At 37.0% G+C, this 19,943-nt stretch overlaps 1 protein-coding gene across 1 annotated transcript in view; it reads right to left on the reverse strand.

The window, feature by feature from the left end:
- ITGA1 (integrin subunit alpha 1) overlaps positions 1-19,943 on the reverse strand; it is a 69,612-nt gene that overhangs the window by 14,031 nt on the left and 35,638 nt on the right. The window contains exons 7-17 of the mRNA XM_075079533.1: positions 16,930-17,078; positions 15,051-15,201; positions 13,289-13,454; positions 9,031-9,104; positions 7,220-7,364; positions 5,891-6,033; positions 4,443-4,586; positions 2,734-2,988; positions 2,170-2,300; positions 601-764; positions 274-410 (exon numbers count right to left, since the gene is read on the reverse strand). Of these exons, the coding sequence (XP_074935634.1) occupies positions 274-410; positions 601-764; positions 2,170-2,300; positions 2,734-2,988; positions 4,443-4,586; positions 5,891-6,033; positions 7,220-7,364; positions 9,031-9,104; positions 13,289-13,454; positions 15,051-15,201; positions 16,930-17,078 (1,659 nt within the window). The remainder of the gene's footprint in view (positions 1-273; positions 411-600; positions 765-2,169; positions 2,301-2,733; positions 2,989-4,442; positions 4,587-5,890; positions 6,034-7,219; positions 7,365-9,030; positions 9,105-13,288; positions 13,455-15,050; positions 15,202-16,929; positions 17,079-19,943) is intronic.

Genomic DNA, 19,943 nt, shown 5'->3' on the forward strand with positions numbered 1-19,943 from the left:
AACACAAGAGCTGCTAGGTTCCACTATGTAAGCTATGCTCTTTCTTAAGACAGAGACAAACAAAGAGACAAAGGTAAATAGGCTGTATATATAAGTAAATAGTTTATATCTATATACTTATACAAATACATAAACCCTGAGTAGTAAACAAATTTTATGTACACTTCTTAAGATTAATTCTGAATGCAGATTTTGTTATCCAATTTACAATTAACGGAATGCATTTGGGTTATTATGTCAACATGAGAAAAACACTTTAAATGATTTACTTGCCAACATGTAGAAGTTATGTTTAATACATTCTGACCCTTTGACAGTTATATTTTTTTGCATTTTCCTCTCATGGCTTTCTGTGAACAAGCTTCGAGATATTTGTCTTTGTGAGTCAAGAGTAATCCAATACTGCAGGCCTGTGAAGGAAGTTGAGATCAATATTGTGAACCAATTTGCCTCTGCACATTCGTTTTTCCCCAAGTATTTTAAATGCACTTGGAATATTGAATTTAGAAGAGTTATGTTCCATTTTTGGAGAAACAAACGAATGCAAGCATAGCAGTTTTACAGCATAAATGTTCCATAGCTTAGTGCTTATCTACTTACTGGATTCAAATGCATCTTCCTTTGACTTTAGTCTGGTCTTAAAACAAATTGTGGCATTTATGCATATTGTTTTTCTTTTATTTATCTGACAATTTTGTTGTTGGATATTGATGCTTTTGGGTGTAAATTGCATGGAAACATTTACTTCAGCCACATCACGAGACCTTAACAAAAACACAAAGAGAAAAAGTGCCTTGAAAATAATAGCAGCAATTCTTTTTAACTTAAGAATGAATTTACAAAATGTGCAACATTCAACATTAAAATACACATATGTGATTGTCTAGACATATAATTAATTAACTATACATTCTATATATAGTACCAGTAAACAATAAATTACAGAGAAAATGGTCACATGGTTTCTCCACAGTGCTATACTTGTCTCGGAACAGATACCAGATGAAAGGAAATATTTTCAAAAGCATTTAAGCGACTCTATACACCTAGTCCCATTTTAAAAGAGCCTGAAGGCCCAGACCAATCCGCGAGGGTATCCACAGATGGACATATTATACGCAAGCTTTAGGGTAGTGTGCCATATCTTAGGCTGTGGGTAGATAAACGGGCTTTGATTCACTACCCATTTGCTTCACTTCAACTCCCCTTCACCCCTGTCCTTGCAATGCATTCCTGCCTCTCCCTTTGCTCTGGCTTGGTTCCCTTTTGGCCTCAAGACAGAGTGTGCTGGCAGAAAATTTAGTTGGCAAAATAGCTGTCATCAGATTTGTGAGCTAAACAATGCTGTGAAAGGGCATCTCGTGCTCACACATGGGGGTTTTAGAAAGACAAACTACCAGAGGAAGGTGAGGAAAAGCTGGCAGCTTGAGGATGGTAGCAAGATCTGACAAACTCGATCACCTAGCAGGCAAGTTAGGTGGAAGAGCAGGACAAGGGAAGCAAGGAGTTGGCTTAGCAATTGCCCTACCACAGAGAGAAACAGTTTTAGTTGTGCTTTAGAAATGAGGGATTATATGTTACCTTGTTTATTTATCTTACTGGTATTTTTCTCTTCTCCCTTAAGAAATATATTGCTTATTATGCCATCTGAATCATGCTCTTTCGTAAAAAAAATGAATTAACTGTTAACAACAAAGTGTAGTTAAATTTTTCAAAGATTTTCTGTACGATGTTAAACTAGAATTTTCTCATTAGGAACTAATGAGTTTTCTTAGTGACCCCTTTACATTTGAACCTGTCCTTGGTATTGCTAGTAAGATAATATGCAATATACTGTGACAAAGAGAACCCTCAGGTTTGTTGTTTTTTTTTTTTAATTTGACGTAGTGCCACAAATGGATTCAATTTCTGTTTTGGATATAGCAGGAGAACAAGGTCTTCATACTATGCTAACAAGGTTTCTAAAACATTCCTACATTTATTACTGTTATCCATTAAGCTTTGTACTCGTTATTCCAGAGACACATGAAAATATGAAGATTCACAACCAGTGCATGAGATGAAACCAGTACCCTCACAACAGTCCAAACAATAGTGCATGCAAGTTACATCGGTGTCCCAAGACAAAGGGTTATTTTCTGGCCTGACAGCTGCTATGAGTATCCGTACCAGAAGAGGGCAGCCCCACCAAGGCCTCCAATGGTGACATCAATCAGCCCGTCATCGTTTAAATCCATTTCTCCGTGCACAGACTGGCCGAAAAATTTTACTTTTTCCCCATCTCCACCTGATGCAATACGCTATAAAAAGCATTAAGTGGTTTATGCAGTGTATATTGAAGGATTTTATAAGAACATTCAAGACTTATTTGTTGGCAGTTAGATGGCTTTTAGACTCTTTAAACATATTAAATTTTCATTACAATACTCCTAAAAGGGTTACCATGGTGATGAACACTGTATAAATTTTCAGATTTATAAAATATCTACTTTTCTGGCTGTACAGAACATTTCAGAAGGTTTCTAATAAAAACATGCAAATATATTTTCTAACATTATTAGAGTCAAATTCAGTTAAATTGGACTGAGTTGAAAAGTACAGAGCATTTTAAAAACTAAGCTGTCATGACAGGTGAAGTCACGGTTTGTTTCTATGATGGGAAAACATGTGAAAATAGGATTTTTGCTACATACTCTTACAACAGCTGCCAACATGTAAAGTTTCACTTCATACCTGTGAATATTTTTTACTGATTGTGTTGCCATGGCCGTGATAAATATAAACAGCTCCCCGATGATCATCCTCTAAGGGAGAACCTATTACAATGTCATTATATCCATCAAGGTTGAGATCCTTCACTGCAGCAATTGCGGTCCCGAATCGTGCACCACAAGGCTCATTCTTAAGAACTTTACAGGTGTCCTGTTTTAATGGCGAACAGCATGTTTGCTTTATAGGTTCGAGACTCATCTGATATTCAAACTTTGTCTGTGAAAGAACAGATTTGGAGTTTGTGGATTTCCATCAACATCTTAGCAATGCAGGCTTTTAAAAGCTCCTGTCCAGAAGACAAACTGATGAATTAAATGAAACAATTACATCCTCTTCCTAGTGATTGAGTGCACTGTAGAAACTGATTCTGTAACTATAATTCAGATGTTCTTTCTGAGCAGTTGGTGGGGAAGATACTCTTGCTCCCTCTCTGAAGGTTCACCTGCGAACCTCTAACTTCATATTATATGAATATACAACTCTAGATGCTTCTGCATATTTCTTGATGTTAGAGGTTCACAGGAAAGTGTAGTATCATAACAATATTTAGATGTTATTGTAAATAAACCAATTCATTCTTAAGATAGTGTGAAGAGTTCTTCTAAAGGTATTCTCTTAATCTGAGAAGTAAGTCAAGTTTCTGATGAAACACAGATGGCAATACTGTTATTCCAGAACAAAATACAGCATTTCTCTCACTTAGACTGAATTCTGTCCTCAGTAGACACATATGCCATAGCCTAACATCTATATTCTTCTGGTCCAGTGTGTATCCTAGATCAAAAACACACATACAGTATGGTATATAGCCAAACCTTCCAAGAGATTGGCCCCATGAGTTCCACGTTAGAGATTAGCAGCAGCAAGCAGTTGCTGCATCTCCTTTATCTGGAAATGGATAAAAGAAAGCACGGGAAAAACAAATTTCAAATTCTCACATTACTGGAGGACATGGAATTCTTGTTCTCTTGCTGACCCTGTTCACCGGCAATTTTTTGTTAGCAACATGCATGTAGAAACTGGAAGAACTCCTTGTCAAATAGATCCAGTCTCTTTAAGTCCTTTTCTTGCAATAGTAATTTAGGAGACCATCATTGTCAGGACATACTTTGATAACTGCTTAATGCTACAAAATGGTTCAGGATTAAAACAAGAAAAAAAGAAGAAAAAGTATGCATGGACATTGGAAGGAGAGACTTAGCAGATTAAGAAGTTGAGGTGTAGCTGGTATATTCCTCAATCTACTTGTGACATGGTTAAAAGCTGTTGAGTTGTATGGGGTTTAGCTCTAGGTTGGTATGCAAGTCACATGGATACAGGCACACACTTTTTTAGGATAGATGAGCCCTATTGTCCCCTAATCTACGAAGGCAAAATGAAAATGCGATAGAAAACTAATCCTATAAATTTGCATCTATATCATATTGCAGCTTACAGGATATAGTGCTTAACTATTCAATATAATCAGTTAGAAAAAAAAGGTGAGAAAACAAGAGTTTGGGAAGAAAGTTCTCAAAAATGAGCTGTATTATACTCTCAGTTATCGAAATCATGTTTGTCTGTTTTCAGCAGGTAATCTTCCCCAGCTCAATTTATCATATTTCTTTAAAATAAGGATATGAAGACAGTAATGAACATGTTCTGTTCCTGGCAATAAACATAATCCTTACCTTGTTCAGACCATAAACATATACTTTCCCTTGTTCCTCTTTCTCAGTCCCCATATACGTAGGTGCTCCAACAAGAAGAAGGTCTGTAAATGAGTCCCTGTCAATGTCAACTGTGGTAATAACACCTCCAAAGTATGACCCAATCTGCAGGAAAATGTAAGGTATGAATCAGAGACAGTCAGGATCATCATGCAACATTTCCTATTCAGAGACCTGTTTTACAGTTGCTTACAACAATGCCAAATGTTAACCATTAGGCAGAAATTTTCTTTGCTACCTAGAAGATCATTTAGTTCTGTTTGCATTTGAAGCTTGTTTTCTGTTTTAGGGTTTGTTGTCAGATTTTTTTTATTTAAGAATGGTCCATTCAACTTTCATCTCTCCTGAGTTTGAAAGATGCAAATGGTGACTTTTATCTTCTACGGGGAGTAGGACCTCTTAAGACAGCATTTGACTAGAAGTGTCTTGGGGAAGCTAGTTTTCTCCTCAGTCCCAACAATAATACATAGAAGGTGCAAAATCAGTGGTCTTAGGCTTGCCAGGTGAAAAAGGTAGGATGGCGGACAAAAGCTCCAAGACAACACAGTGCAGGCAGTCTCCAAAATTCTCAAGTTGCCACTAAATGCAGAGGAACAAGATCTACACAAAGAGCTAGATGCATTCATAGATTGGGTACAAGGTGTAGGTTACATTCACTTCACAACTAAGCTAGACAACCTGCGCTTCCTTTACACTCAACACGAGAAGCAGTCCCTTCTAGTGCAAGATGCATCTCATCTCACAGAAGACGCTTCAAATAGGTCAGATCCCTCAAACTTTAAAAATTATTACTTTCCTTCATTTGCTCTAAAACAGTTGATTGATTAGCTGAGTTGCAGACATCAGCTATAAGTGAAAATTAGGTAACCTGAATTCTCCTGAAAGAAGCTTGTACTGCAACCTGGGAAGACCCAAGTAGGCAGGTCTTTCAACCCTCATGGGCATAATATTATATACCATCTTTAATTATGTGATTACATGTTGTTTTTTTCCTGCAGGAACAGTTCTCAGTGAGCTGCTACTCAATAGAACAGGCAGCTATTCAATATTTCATGCTATCCCAGCTGATGCTGTCACAGAACCTTGCTTGTCACAGCTGTTTCCTGCCAGTGACATACCCCTTCCACTCAGCAGACAGAGAAAATTGCAGGTACAGAGATGGCTACAACCACGTTGACACTGCTGAAGATTTTAACCCTCAAAGGGAAAATTTCCAAGAGTCTCTGACTACTGTAGAGTCCACTTTCCATTACTTACTACACTGGAGCATCTGCCTAACCTTTCTTTCTGATCTTGCTTACAACTCCCACTTTCATTTGCTCTTCTGATACAGAGTTCTCATTTGAAATAATTATTTCTATTTCTCATGCCATATTCCTCTCATATGTTAATCACGAATGCATACTTACTTGTTCCCCATTTAACCTCTGAAGTACTTGTACCTCTCTTCCTTCCATTTTATAAATGATAACTTGGCCAGTGTGATTGTATCGTGGCTGTCCTGCTATGTACAGTACACCTCCAGGTGTCAATGCTGAATTCACAGTATATCCTAGGAAGCAGAAAAGAAGTCAGGACGCAGTATACACAGAATGCATCAGAAATACTTGCTGTGATTCAGAGCCTCTTTAAGGCTTATTCTACAACTAGATGTTTAGCCTTACTTACGCTACAGAAAAATAGCAAAGTTAATTAAAAGGGCTGGATGCATATTTGCCTACAGTCTCAGAGTCATAAGCACCACTGTGTATTAAACCTGTTCATAGGCTGGTGAGTCATGTTCACTTTGCTATTCTCACACAGTGTGTGATATGATGGTACTGATGAAATAACTCATAAATAGCTGCTTGAAAAGCTACTTTCAAAGAACAGTTGTCACCAGCTTACTGTCAAACTGACAGAATCTTCCAACTGTGATTCGGGAGGCATTTTGAACCTAGCCATGTTTAATATTAACAACAATTTAAAAACTTGAGTGAAGGAAGACTTAAAAAATTTGCAGATGAATCAAAACTGTGGCAGGGTTGCAAGCATTACAGAAGATAGGATCTAAATTTTAAATTACTTTACCAAATCCGAGATATTAAAAAAAAAAGCTAATGGCATTCTTCAAAGATGACAAAATATCTTAGGGAAAAAGAAAGAAATTATTCTAGTGTTGACTCTTTGTCAGTGAAATTGTGGCTTAAATGACATAAGAGATGAAACAGAACAATAAGGTGTAGAAAGCAAGACCCAGATGAGAGGTCAAGGCCACTGATGCTTTTTGTGGAAAAGGGTGGGAAGAAAACAATAGCCAGCCACTATGAAAAACAGTATTACAAAGAAGATAGTGGTAAACTGTTGTTCTTGTCCATTGAGTGACAGAAATCAGCTTAATTTTAAGCAAAGATTTAGACTGAATACTGTATAAAACTTTTTAGCTATCAAGGCATAGAAAAACTTGAGAAACAAGAGGAATACACAAAATCTTCTCTGAACAGATTAGACACCTTTATTGGGGAAAGTCTATATAAACTTAGGTCTGTAAGTGTTTGGACTAGGTTTTGTTTTAGAAGTAGTAATTTTTTAAAAAACTAACAACAAAATCATGCAGTAGACATGTCCATATATTATAAATTTTCCCAGGGTCCTAGGATATAAGATGATATTCTGTAAGATGCTCTTTGTGAATGAGGTTTGACAGAGGTCCTGTAGCATTTTTCAAAAAGCATTATAAGATGGGCTATTTCTCTTACCTAGATAGGCTGCAAGGGGTTCATTTTTTTCTGACAACCTGTCGCGAAAAGTGTCATTAGTTGGCATTGAAATACCACTATCCTTCACCATGAGCACTGTGCCATTCCAGTCATACGCTCCAACTGCTCCAAGCATGATCCAATCCTTATGCAGAAAAAACAAAAAGCCTGTTCTTTACATGAACCATCTTTAGACATTCATTGATCATGACACTCACATTTGGGTAATGCTTCCTGTATACTTATATATTTAGCCCTGCTTTTCCTGTTATAGTATGGCCCCTACAATCATAGTACATCTCCCACTTTCTGTTGAATATGCACCCAACTTGGAAAAAAAAAAAAAAGCCTATTCAGGAAAAGCAGCACAATGAAACAGCTCCTACAACTTCAGCCCACTATTCCAGGCCAAATAGAAAGACAAAAGTGATTTAGCAAAGATAATCAGAGAATACAACACTTAAATGCATTATCCAGACAGATTTTCAGAAACCTGAACTTTCCTCTGTTGAATCTGAGTCTTTCGTATTGTGCAAGAGCCTTTTGGCAATGAGAAATGGTTTGCTGACCTTTCTTGCCTAAGGGCATGCACGTAGCCTTCTAGATAAGACAGACAGCAGAGTCCCTGAGTCTGTCGATGCACCAAGGACTGAAGACCCACTTCTGAAGTGAGGTTCTGATGATAACAGGTCAGTAGTTTGTGAACCTTAGGAATATGCTCTACCAAATAGATAATCTAATAAACAATGCTGAGCTGTATAGAAAGCCATGTTGAAGGTTTTCCTGTGCATGTCAGTTTGTCCTGGATTGCTTTGTGTTTGTTCAGTTCAGTTACTCTCCTATTGTGTTCTTTTCCACTGTCACTACTTTTTTATATCTTTAAAGCTTAATTCTTCCCTATTCTTTTGATCTCATGTTAAATTTTAATTTCATTTGTGTACACTGAGCAGATCATCACAATAGATATGTTCTGATTTTTCAAGAATAAATAAAATAGGTAGGCAGTGATTTCTGCTAATACAAATTCCCAGGGATTTTTGCATCCCAGTTTAATAAATATTTACCCCCTGAGAAGTGAGGTATTCAATGTGTTAACAGAACTAAGAACATGTTGTGTTACTAGTAATGCAGATCACATCCATGACAGAAATATTCTTTTTATGTCTCTTCTGTATCAATTTCACCAATACAATGCAATATCAATTTATACATTTATATTTAGTGAGAACAGTTTTATAGTTCATAGAATCAGAGAATGGTTTGAGTTGGAAGTGACCATTAAAGATCATCTATTCCAACACTCCTGCCATTGGCAGGGAGGTCTTGCACTAGACCAGGTTGCTCAAAGCCCCGTCCAACCTGGCCTTGAACACTTCCAGGGATGGGGCATCCACAGCTTCTCTGGGCAACCTGTTTCAGCATCTCACCACCCTCACAGTAAAGAATGCCTTTCTACTATGTAATCTAAATCTACCCTCTTTCAGTTTAAAAATGTTGCCCCTTGTCCTGTCACTACAGGCCCTGGTAAAAGGTCTTTCTCTGTCTTTCTACTATAGACTATTCTCCTGATAGAAAGTGCTACAGAAGCATTAAATTTAGAGTTCATGTGAAGAAGGTACTTAAGCTTTCATTGTTTATAATAATTCTTTACACATATTTAAAAACAAAACAAACAAATCTCAACCACCTGGATTATGCGACACTCCCAACAGCAAACAGGACTGTACAAAGAATCATGAAATACTCATTCCAAATTCATGCATCACCACCAAAAATCTACTTTGTAAAAGAGCTGTTTTCAAAGAGTTTACCTGAGAATAATGAGCACTGAAACCAGCTTGAGACATTTCCATTTCGAATGAAGCTGCCTGCTGGTCTGTTGTTGCTATTAAACAGAAAAAATTACATTTCAAAAATAAATTAGTATCAATCTGAAAAAGTGTCTAATAGAGTAATGAAAATGCTCCTGTGAAAGTAAAGGATAGCAAAATTAACTAGAATATACAGTGAATATAGTTTGCCATAGATTTTTATAATAAATATAGAAATTAGGATCTGTGTTAAATGCTACCATTAAGAATGAGAGTTTCCATTTTAAGATCACGTCTCAGAACTTGTCCAAGAAATATTTCTGGGCTAAAACTGGCCAGATTTGACCTCAGGCTGATGGTAAATATGTTTGGAATGTTTGATTAATATCGTTAAGCCGTTTTCCACTTGAGCTAAGCAAACAGTAAAACACCAGCCATGTAACCCTGGCCCTGTATTCAAGCAACTAAAACTTCGTAGGCAGCTGACAGAACTTTAAATGAAAACCACTTGATGTTTGTATGAACCTTTGCAAAAAACAACATAGGAAAATCTCAGCTATCCAAGATTCATAAGGCTCAGGGAAAGGCTTGGGAACTATAATCCTGCCCAGAAAGTTACATTAAAAATCTTCCTGATTTTCTTAAGTGACTTTGAATAAAAAAGGTATCAGGTAATTAGTACTAGTTTCAGTATCTTGTCATGTAGTCATATGCTAGTTATTAAACCCTGACAGGCTACTTTGCTCACAGGTACACTTGAAATATCATCAGGGAAGAGAAAAGTCTGCCTCTTCCTCTACTTAAACGCAATACTGAAGGACTATTTTGCCACCTTAAGCACCACAAGTAAAGTAACTATATTCTGCATATCAGTTCCTCCTTGAGAGCAAAATATGGTAATGGGGAGTAGAGGGGAACTATGAAATCTGCTCTATGCTTGTCTAGGAAGAGTTCACAATTTGCTGCCAGCTGAGTGCTGATGTGAACCTCCAACTGTGTGAATTAAACTGAGGCATAGCAATCCAAGGCTGCATGAATTTCAGGCATCTGGATTATTAAATAATACTGAACTTTTGATACTCAGCAACTAAACCACAGAGGTTGCTCTCTGGGACATGATGTCTCTGCTAATTGTTGGGATTTATGGCCAGGCATAGGAAGGAGACATGATCTCAAACACAAAATGTTTGACACCCAAACATAGGCCATCGTGTTTTACAAGCTGTAGCTGCTTTGGAATTCTGAAAAAAAACATGGTCCTTTTTAAGCATAAAACTCTTAAGTTGCGTATTTGCTGATAAACAATATTTTCGTGCAGTAAAGGATGGTCCTTAATAAGCTGTGAAAGACAGGACTCTCACAGTCTGAGACAGAGGACAATGCCGGTACTGTTAGTGTGTGCAGCTCTGAACGCTGCAAAGATAACGGTTCCCAGCCTGACTTTCCATTGAGTTTAAAACTGCTAAGCATGCTACAAAGAATATTTTGTGAAAAAAACATTTGTGCCCGCCTACAGGTTGGATAAAACATAAAATTGCTGTTAAAACCAGAAGTCCATGCCATGAGACACACAGGCACATGTAAAAGAATATGTGTAAAAATCCAGTGGATGTCAAGTGTGTGTTTTTGCTGGATTGGATTTTTCAACCCTCTCTCAATTTTCTTTTGCATTTTTAAAGGCTAAAACCAAAAAGAAAACAAGAAATGCAAGAAAAAATCAAATGTACTATTATACTACCAGGGAGGCTATTTAGATTAAGAATTTAAACAGATTCAGATACAGAATTTCAAGAATCAAAGTTTCTGTGACCTCCATCTTATGCACAGAAGTTAATTTAGCTGCAGTATAAGGGATTAATTAATCTTTTCTACATTGCACACATCCAATAAACTGGATTGTCACCAGAAAGCTGGAACAGATTTAATCTGTTTTTCTCCCCTGACACAATAAGTCTATGGACAAATTTCTCCTAAAATGCTGTGGGAGGGACAGGAAACCATGTCAGAAGACTCAACAGAAATTGATTTAGTCACCTTCTTCTATCTCCAGCCTTACCAATCCACTGGAGCAACTCAACCTTGCTCTGTTTTGACATAAAGCTACAACCCCATTTCCAGTTTCCATTCTGACTTCCCTTGCAGGCAGACTATGGGATTTCTGGGACCTTCACAGGTGTAAGAGGTGATTTCTTATCTCATATCACAGGTGTCTTGCAGAAATCTTGGCACAGACTCTGAGTTCCTACTGAAAATCTGGAAATCAAGAAGCCTTTTGGGAGTGGTGAAATTACCTAGCTTATCTCTTACAGTATGGATGAAATTAATTTTCCACATTTTTTGTTTCAAATATACAATTTTTGTAATACAGCCAAATCTATATAAAAGTTGAAAATAAGGCAAATATATCAAGGCACAAATACCCTAAAAGTTTATAACAGGTTTATATTAAAAAAAATAGTAATATACAAGAAGTAGGTATTTGTTATTGCACCTTTTGCAGAAAATGAAAGCTCAATTCAAGGAGTACTGCAGAACTTGTTGATACTTAAAGAGGTACAATATGCTTGAAGTACCAAAATACTGGAAGATGTGAGGACAACAATTAGTCATCTCAAGAGCTGACTATTATATAAACAATTAACATTTCTACAGTTTAACTGAAGATTGGTTTCACCACTGTCAAGATAACTACACTTGCTTGGATATTTGATTACGGTATAGAACTTGTTTAGTACTCAAATGATTTATAATTTCTTCTTATGATTAGAGGAATAAATTACTAAAGTCAATGGACAGGTTAGAGTTCATGATATGAAGCATTCCCCATTAGCAGGGAGTTCAAACCAGCACAATTTACTCCACTGTTTGGAGGCTGGAGTTTCATGTGGCAGATAGGCACTATCTAATGGCTACTGATTGTTAAAAGGGACAAGGTGGAGCATGACAAAGTGAGGACCGTCTCTTCCAGTGACATCTGGTTGTTAAAGGGTTGAGCTATGTCATGAAGCCTTGATTTTGAGTACACAGATGTCCAGAAACTCAGTCATGTTAGGTCCTTCATCCGTTGTCATGACTAGCAGTTAACATTTTATTCTACATCCATTACATTTAATAGGTGTAACTAACAGATTTTATTCTACTAATGAAAGACAATGATTTTTCTCACTGTTCTAGAAGTACAAATTGAAGACTAAGTTTTCAGGGACTTAACAAAAGAACTTTGAAGTACGCAATGAAATTAAGGAGACTAAACTTTGGGCTTTAGGAAGATTAAATTCTCTTCAAATGAATTTGTTTCAAATTGAGGAAACAAAATCTTCCTGAAAGTAAAAGGATAAGAACATAGAAACTGGGAAAAAATATTTTGTAATAATCACCTGAAAATTGTAATATTTGATCAAGCTTAATGGTACACTAAAAAAACAAACTACCTAAAGATGTCTGAGAAACATAGCTCCAATTTAAAAATCTTTAAAATGCTATCTCATATTTGAATTATTTCTTGACAATCAAGTCAACATTATCTTTTGTTCCAGCTGGAAACTACACTATTCCAGCTACTTGGAGAGTTGAGATGTTGAAAAAAATAAATCCAGAGAGATGGATGTTTTCTTTTTATGATACAAATGCCTTCAGAGTTGGCCAGTATGATTTACAACTAATAAACTCAGTCTTCTGTTACCAGTAGTGTGATTGAAACAAACAGAGATTTGGACAGCATTGCCTAATCTGGATAGAGAATGTAAGCAGGCCTTATGAGACAATGACTTTTTTTTGTGCTAAAATCTGAGTATCATTAATATTTCCAAAGGAAAAAATATACCTTGTCAACTCTATACACCAAGTCTATGTTAACTTGTATAGCAAAGTAATATGTTGTAATTAATAACTAACCAAAAAGAGAGCCTAAAGGTATAGGCAGATGAACACATGGTCATGGGGTAATCAGGATATGGTGTGGCAATACTTTTTTACATAAAGGGAAGGCAACTTCATGTTTACACCAGCTAAAAGTGTAATGGTTACTTATCATTTCAGGCTATTGCCTCCATAGGCTCTAACCCATCTGAACATATTTCACATAATTATATATTTTTTTATGTCTATTGTAAAATATTTTTATGATCAGCATGAAAAAAATACCTGCATAGTACACTTTATCAGCAAAATACATTGCGAAGAAAGATAAAAACAGGTGGTCTTCTATTTGCATCAGTTGTAATGCATGCATGAAGGAAAAATTTAAATAATGTCATACCTTCCAGGGCAAATATTCTCTCTCCAAGTGCTTCAACAATGGTTACAAGAGCTAATTCATCTGAGACATTGAAGAAATGCTTTTCAGTAGGCTTACTGGCAATTGATTTTATTTCCTCTACAAATTTCTCAGTACTTAAATTTCCTCTACTGTAGCTACCAAGAATCTAAAGAAAATTAAGAAAAAAGAAGTCAAGGATACATTTCATAACCCGTTTTAAAAGACTAACTTTGAGGCAGGTTGTCAGAGAATATTCAGAAATCATAGCTAATGTTAATTTTTTCTGTTAAAACCTCCCCCAAATTTATTTGAAACTATTCTTTTCCAATGAGAACAGAACTGTGTGAGGGCTCAGTTGTTTTTCTGAAAATATCAACAATAGCAAGCAAAGCAGCTGTATGGTGTAATGTCTGCTATCCTCAACTGTCTTTTTTTCCCTTCCTTACAAAATTCTTATGCTTTATCCTATGATTCTATGATTTGTTGAAGTAGGCCTTAATTTAGGAAAAAAACAGCACACCACCACTCAAACCAGAATACGCAATTGCACTGGCTTCTGCATCAGTACTGCCAGTTCTTGTAGATGCAGTACAATGCAGTATATAAGCAATTAATGACATGTTGATTAGGCGTAGGATAATTCTTTCTTGTGTGCAGATTTGCCCTGTAAATACATATAACAACACCACTTGTATTTGGTGCTAACAACTCCATCACAGGAAAAAGACTTTAGGTTTGGTCTGCAGTTTTAACACCACTGCTGTACAAACTCAGGATGCCTCAGAACAGAACAACTCGCTTCTCCAATTCCCAGACCAGCAAGTATTTTTCATAGGAAGAAAGTGCTCTATACAGTTAACTTGCTTTGAGAGGGAAATAAAAATCAAACTCCCATGTTCTAGCATTCCTGGACACCGGAGTAATTAAAATTCTGTTCTAGACAAAGGTTTTATTGCTAAAAGTTATTGCAGCTTCAAGGATGATTTTTTCTCTAAAGATCTCTAGATTTACAAAGGCAACTACTGAAAATTTGTATGCTGCTGGATTCAAGATTTTCTTTACGCCTTTCTCTAAATTAAAGATAAAATCTGTCTTGAAATTGTATGGTTCCATACCACCTCATTGTACCAAAACAGAGAGAGATAGGAATGGAGAAAGAGCAATCTAACGTACCTTCAGAATTAACAAGAAAAAACAGACGATCTGAGTATAGAATACACACAGTGGAGAGTTCACACCAGATCAATAATTAATGTTTCCATATTTCTCGATACGGGTTAACCTCCACCATGTTTATCCTCTCATTCAGCTACTACATTTGCTCAACATGAAAATGACAATTTTAGAATGCCAGCACACAGAACAGCCATAATAAACCTGGGTTTTGTTGATGATTTACATTTGCTTTTCTTTTAAAGCAGGTAATGTGTCTATAGAGATTGTTCAGAAGATTTGAACTAATCCACCGTATTCAATATTGCTCTTAACAAAAAGGATTCGATTTTATACTGCCCCTCAAACACTTTCTGCTTTTTCTTCACATGAACTCACACCTGTCATCACCAGGAAGACAGATTGTTTTTTCTTATGTGTTGTAAAATCAGAAAGCAAATGTTTAATGTTTCTTTCACCTTCTTTTTCCTCTCTGCAATGATTATAGTTCCATAAATATTCTGTGAAATGGACTTTTTAAACAGAAATTACATTTGGAAGATGAAACATGCTGTTAAGATTCTGAATTTTCCCATTAAATTTCACTTACAGCAATAGCAAATCTCTGAATGTTTTCATCTTCACAATTATCAATCACTTCTTTTAATCTGTAGTTATCATGTGATTCCCCATCAGTCACAATAACCATTACTTTTTGAACTCCTCTTCGTGCGCCATGAGCCTCAGTAAAAGCCTCTTTCCTAAAGGGAGCATAAAGCGTTTGGAGAAAGGCAATGTCAGCATTTAGCACATGCATCATATTTGCATAGGCAACCGTAACAAAAAGACTTTATATTAACTAAGAAGCAGGAAAAGATTTATATTAACCATGAACAAATACAAACGACAACGATTGGTACTTACATGACAGTTCACAGCCAAAGAGTTTCACAAGCACTCATTCATTATTCATTCATTTGAGAGCAACAGCAGAAAATACAGTGCTGGATAGTAAAGAATTCTTCCCCTCTCCAAATAAGCTTCTGGCACCTTAAAACAGCTTTTGGTAGCTTAAAAAAACCCAACCAACATGCCCCCAACCCAAAACCCACATGCAAACCCCCTACCTATTTACACCCTACAGCAGCACTTCAAGCAGTCAAACTATTCAGCTACCAGCACACCTCTGCACATCTACAGCAAAACTGGGTGTTGGTGATGTGGCAGAAGTAGGTTGCAGCAGAGGCAGGTGGGGGTGAGTGGTTGAATTCTACAGCCACAGAGGGTCAAAGGGTCACTGAGGTTTTGGGCAGCAGCTCACCCAGACTCTGGAGGGGACCAGAAAAGGCAAGGTTGGATTAGGGCTCTGGAGGATAAGGAAGGAAGCAGGGCTTCCTCTTTTTAGAAAACCACTGCAGAACTGTACGACTGGCCACACAAGTGAAAGCTAAGATCTAGTGATGGTGATGGCCAAAAGTGGATGGATAGGAAGACTGCAAGAACAAAGGAAGCTTCTGCTGATAGTTTCTGTATATACAAGCCTGCAACAGTTTGTGGTGCACAGGGACTTTCTGAACCACGTGTGGTTTCTGAGTATTTTGTAATTCTCAACTGGCTCTGCTTTCACGAACTTGTTCAGATTCCCTCAAGCTTCTGCTTGTATCTAAGGAAAACATTACTGGGGAATATGTAAGAACTTCATTGAATTTAAGATATCATATCAGCAAAACTTTGGTCAGAATATCAAACAGTGCATCAGGAAGATGCTGCGTATTTCACTAAATGGTTGGTTGGAATGGGCAAATGCAATCTTTTATGGAATAAAGTCATGCTGTCATGCCGGAAAAAAAAAGTAGAAAAGAAAAAAGATACCAGGACAGCATTGTACAGTTAGAAAGTGTCTGAGAGATTTTGCATTTACTGTTCATTCTACAAAAGTCAGATTTCATTTTTCTCATAAAGAAAGCATTTCTAAATAATGCTATTGCTACAACAGACCTTTAATCTCCCAATGACCCAGAACCTTCAGAGACTTCAGATATAAAATTTCTAGGCTTTCTGACAAGTGTGAGCTCAAACCCTGTAATAATCTTAACTTCAGAATGAAGACAACATAAAAAGTTCTATTTTTTTCCTGTTTCCTCTGAAAAACTTAATTTCCTTCATTCCTCTACACACACATCCTACCTGCTCTGTGTGGACATCAAAGATTGTCAGCCCTTTACTTAGGACTACAACATTGCTCCATGGCTCATCTCATTCCCTATTTCCTCTGTTCAAGAGACAGAGTTGCTTTTCAGGGTGCTATATACAACTGCTCTAGATGCTGGACAGAGTCTGTTTATCTACTGCTTCCTAAATTTTGTTTCCTTAGCTAAAATGAGTCAGATGTCAGCCACATAATATTTTTAATTTATTAAATCAGAACTGTCAACATATCTGTTTATGTTTGTTTCTACCATATGCGGGACAATATTTTGTGAACGTACCTTGCCGTATCTATTCCCAGGGCTGTCATAGTTTGCGTGCCACCCCGCTGTTGTATTCTTCTGGCTGCAGCCATCACATCTTCTGTTGTTGTGTATGTATTCAGGAAAAATTCATGGACTACAGTCTGTCCATACTGAACAATTCCAACCTGAAACACAATTCAGGTTAAAAATCAACTACCCTTAAAGAAAGTATCTGTGTTTCCTGCAGTGGGGTAAATGCCCATCTGTACCTACAGCCAGGAAAAGAAATTAACTCTGTGTGTTTCCCTCATTATAAAATACCTACAAGCATTTGAGCAAGATTGGCTAGAAGACACTCAACCTCATGAAACATTTTGAAGTTTCTAAATTGTTTTTATTAAAAATAGGAACAAAGCAAAAGCAGGCTCAGCTCCTTGCTCTTCCTGACTTGCAATAATCTGTGCCATACCTCTGCTCTCCTAGAAGCCAAGGCAGATCAATGCCCTAACCACTAGTCACAACTTCTCAGAATAGCTTTCCTTATAGCATAAGAAGCCATGGATTCTCTCAGAACTCTCTTCATTCTATGCAGATATAATACTCCTACATCTGATAGTTTATTTACCCTAAACCTAGCTTAGAAATAGCATGGCAATGACAAATTTAGGCCCTCAGGGTGAGAGGAAGACCCAAGTATCTTCGTCTTGATGAAGACAGCAGGGTAGTCTGGGACGTGGTAAGCCAAAGTAAGACACCTGACAAGTGCCAGAGGGGACAATGTGAATAAAACAGTGGCTTCTGGAATGGGGAAGGATGATGAAAAGACTCTAGATGACCTCAGCAGGACAAGTCTTCATGAGAAAGATCAACACATGGGACTGGAACCCAACCACAAATGCCTGAGGGAACCTGCTGCAAAAACAAGTGTGGAATAAAAGACAAGAAATATTCTTAAGTATTAATTATTTTCTTGCATTTGTCTCTGCCAGTTTTAATGTTTTGGCAGGTTTCTGACAGCTTTTACTGGGAAGAATCCACACAATGTTCCATTAGCATATTTCAATTTTACGTTACACATGGCAATTTATAGGTGTTATTCAGGATAATGCAGTATTATGTGGCACATTTATGTCTCACTCATCTATTATTAAAACACTCTAGCATTTAGATACTGAAGAGCAGTAAGACCTCTGGGATGTTTATGCCATGATATTATTTTAGAAGTGGCTTAGTATGCACTTTGCAATTGCTTTATAGGTGGTTTTTGAGGTACTTTCATAGCCTCTCAGATTCTGCACAATGTTTGTTTGCTTGTAGTAGAGTTAGAGCTGGATAAATATTTGATACTGAACATAAATATAAAGATTATTATGAAAAGCTAGTTACATACGATTATGGGACTATAATTATAATGGTAAGTGGTAGCAAAATCTATCCCACTTAATTTCTGTATCCTTCTGAAAACACAATAAAATCTGGAATAACTGATGTAAGTTCAAAGCTACAACAAGTTGCTTCCTTTTAAGATATTTTAATTCTCTCTCGGAGGCACGCCCTCCTCCTCCTGTAGCCGCGAGCATCCAGAGGCTGCATGTTCTTGTGGGTAGCAACCTATTAATCCTGCACTGTGCTTACACAACAGGCTGGAGCACACACTGTGTTACTGCTCAGAGTAGTCATGTGGTACCAACTAAACCCCAAACTGAAGATGAAATCTTTAACCTTTTCCCTCCAACACAACTATTTTGTGGCATGCATCTGAAGTGACATATAGCATAAACTGAACAGGATGCTGCTAGTCATTTAAAAGACTGCCATTTAACTGGTGATAAACAGGAGGTTTTCATTATGTTTGGTCTTTTGGAGCAGAAGGAGTGCATTAAGTATTCCAGAACCATGCACGAGCGTAGTCAGACTGTGCACAAGTGTATGCCAGGGAGCACGTTGCTGTGGATTAATGGCCTCCTTATCTGCAGCTTTGAGGATTTTATTGGTACCAAGGATTAAATCAACTATTGACTGCTGCAAGTGTGAAAAGTATCTGCCAGTCTTTCATGACGCTAGAGACCCACATTGGTGTTGTAATTTTCCTAAAACAGATTACAGGCTGACATTGATTTGTATCATTTCCTATTTGAAAGGAAACATTGTCTATGATCACACCAAATAAATATTTTGAGCATTTCCTTCTCAGGAAGTGAATGGGAAGAACATCTTGAGTCTGGAAAGCTGCACTGTGTGGCATAGCTTGTAAATCAGGAAGGAAGGGGGGCATGTGGTTATCTTATGGAATACAATTGTTCTGTGGGACCCTTCCTCAGCACTAGCTGATCATAATTTTCTACATATTTCATGGCATCAAAGATGAGCCATTCCTCAAAAAAGGGTAACAAAAAGCTTCCTAGAACCAACAAAATGCTACTAGGCTGCATGTTCCAGTCTCCCACAGGATCACAGAATCAAGTCCATCTTGTAAAATTAGAATTACATTTTACAGATAGTAATGAAGGTTTGAGTTTTTGCACCTTTTAATCTAATGGAGAACTGTAAATGACACATCTACATGATGCAAATGTGCCTTTACAGGACAATGAACCTGTTTAAACTGTCCCTAAGAATGATGTTTACATGTGTAGTATGTTTTGTTTTGCTTCTTTAATTTAAATCTGGAAAATGCAATAGTACTACACAGAAGGACGTAATTTTGCTCTGCTCCAGAAAACCTAATATTTTTTCCCAGCATTACTGACCATAATCTGTTGAACATCTTTGTAACTTCTAAGTTTATGTTCCCTTCCCTAGCATTCCATGGCTTTTATATTACACAAGGGAATAATTCTTTAATTGTCCCCAGTTCCTGTGAAAAAGTATTGTATGAGCAAAGAGGCAAGTGAAGACTGTTCTACTTTGGGACAAAAGATTTCTGAGGGCAATTATTTATTGTTGTTCTATAACTGAACACAGCCCCTTATTGGGAAAGTACATTCTGACTTTCTCAATAAATTATTAAGCTAATCTATTTGGTAAAAAACAAGAAAAGACAAAAAAAA

Source organism: Phalacrocorax aristotelis, chromosome Z (genome assembly GCF_949628215.1).
Source record: "Phalacrocorax aristotelis chromosome Z, bGulAri2.1, whole genome shotgun sequence".
NCBI lineage: Eukaryota > Metazoa > Chordata > Aves > Suliformes > Phalacrocoracidae > Phalacrocorax > Phalacrocorax aristotelis.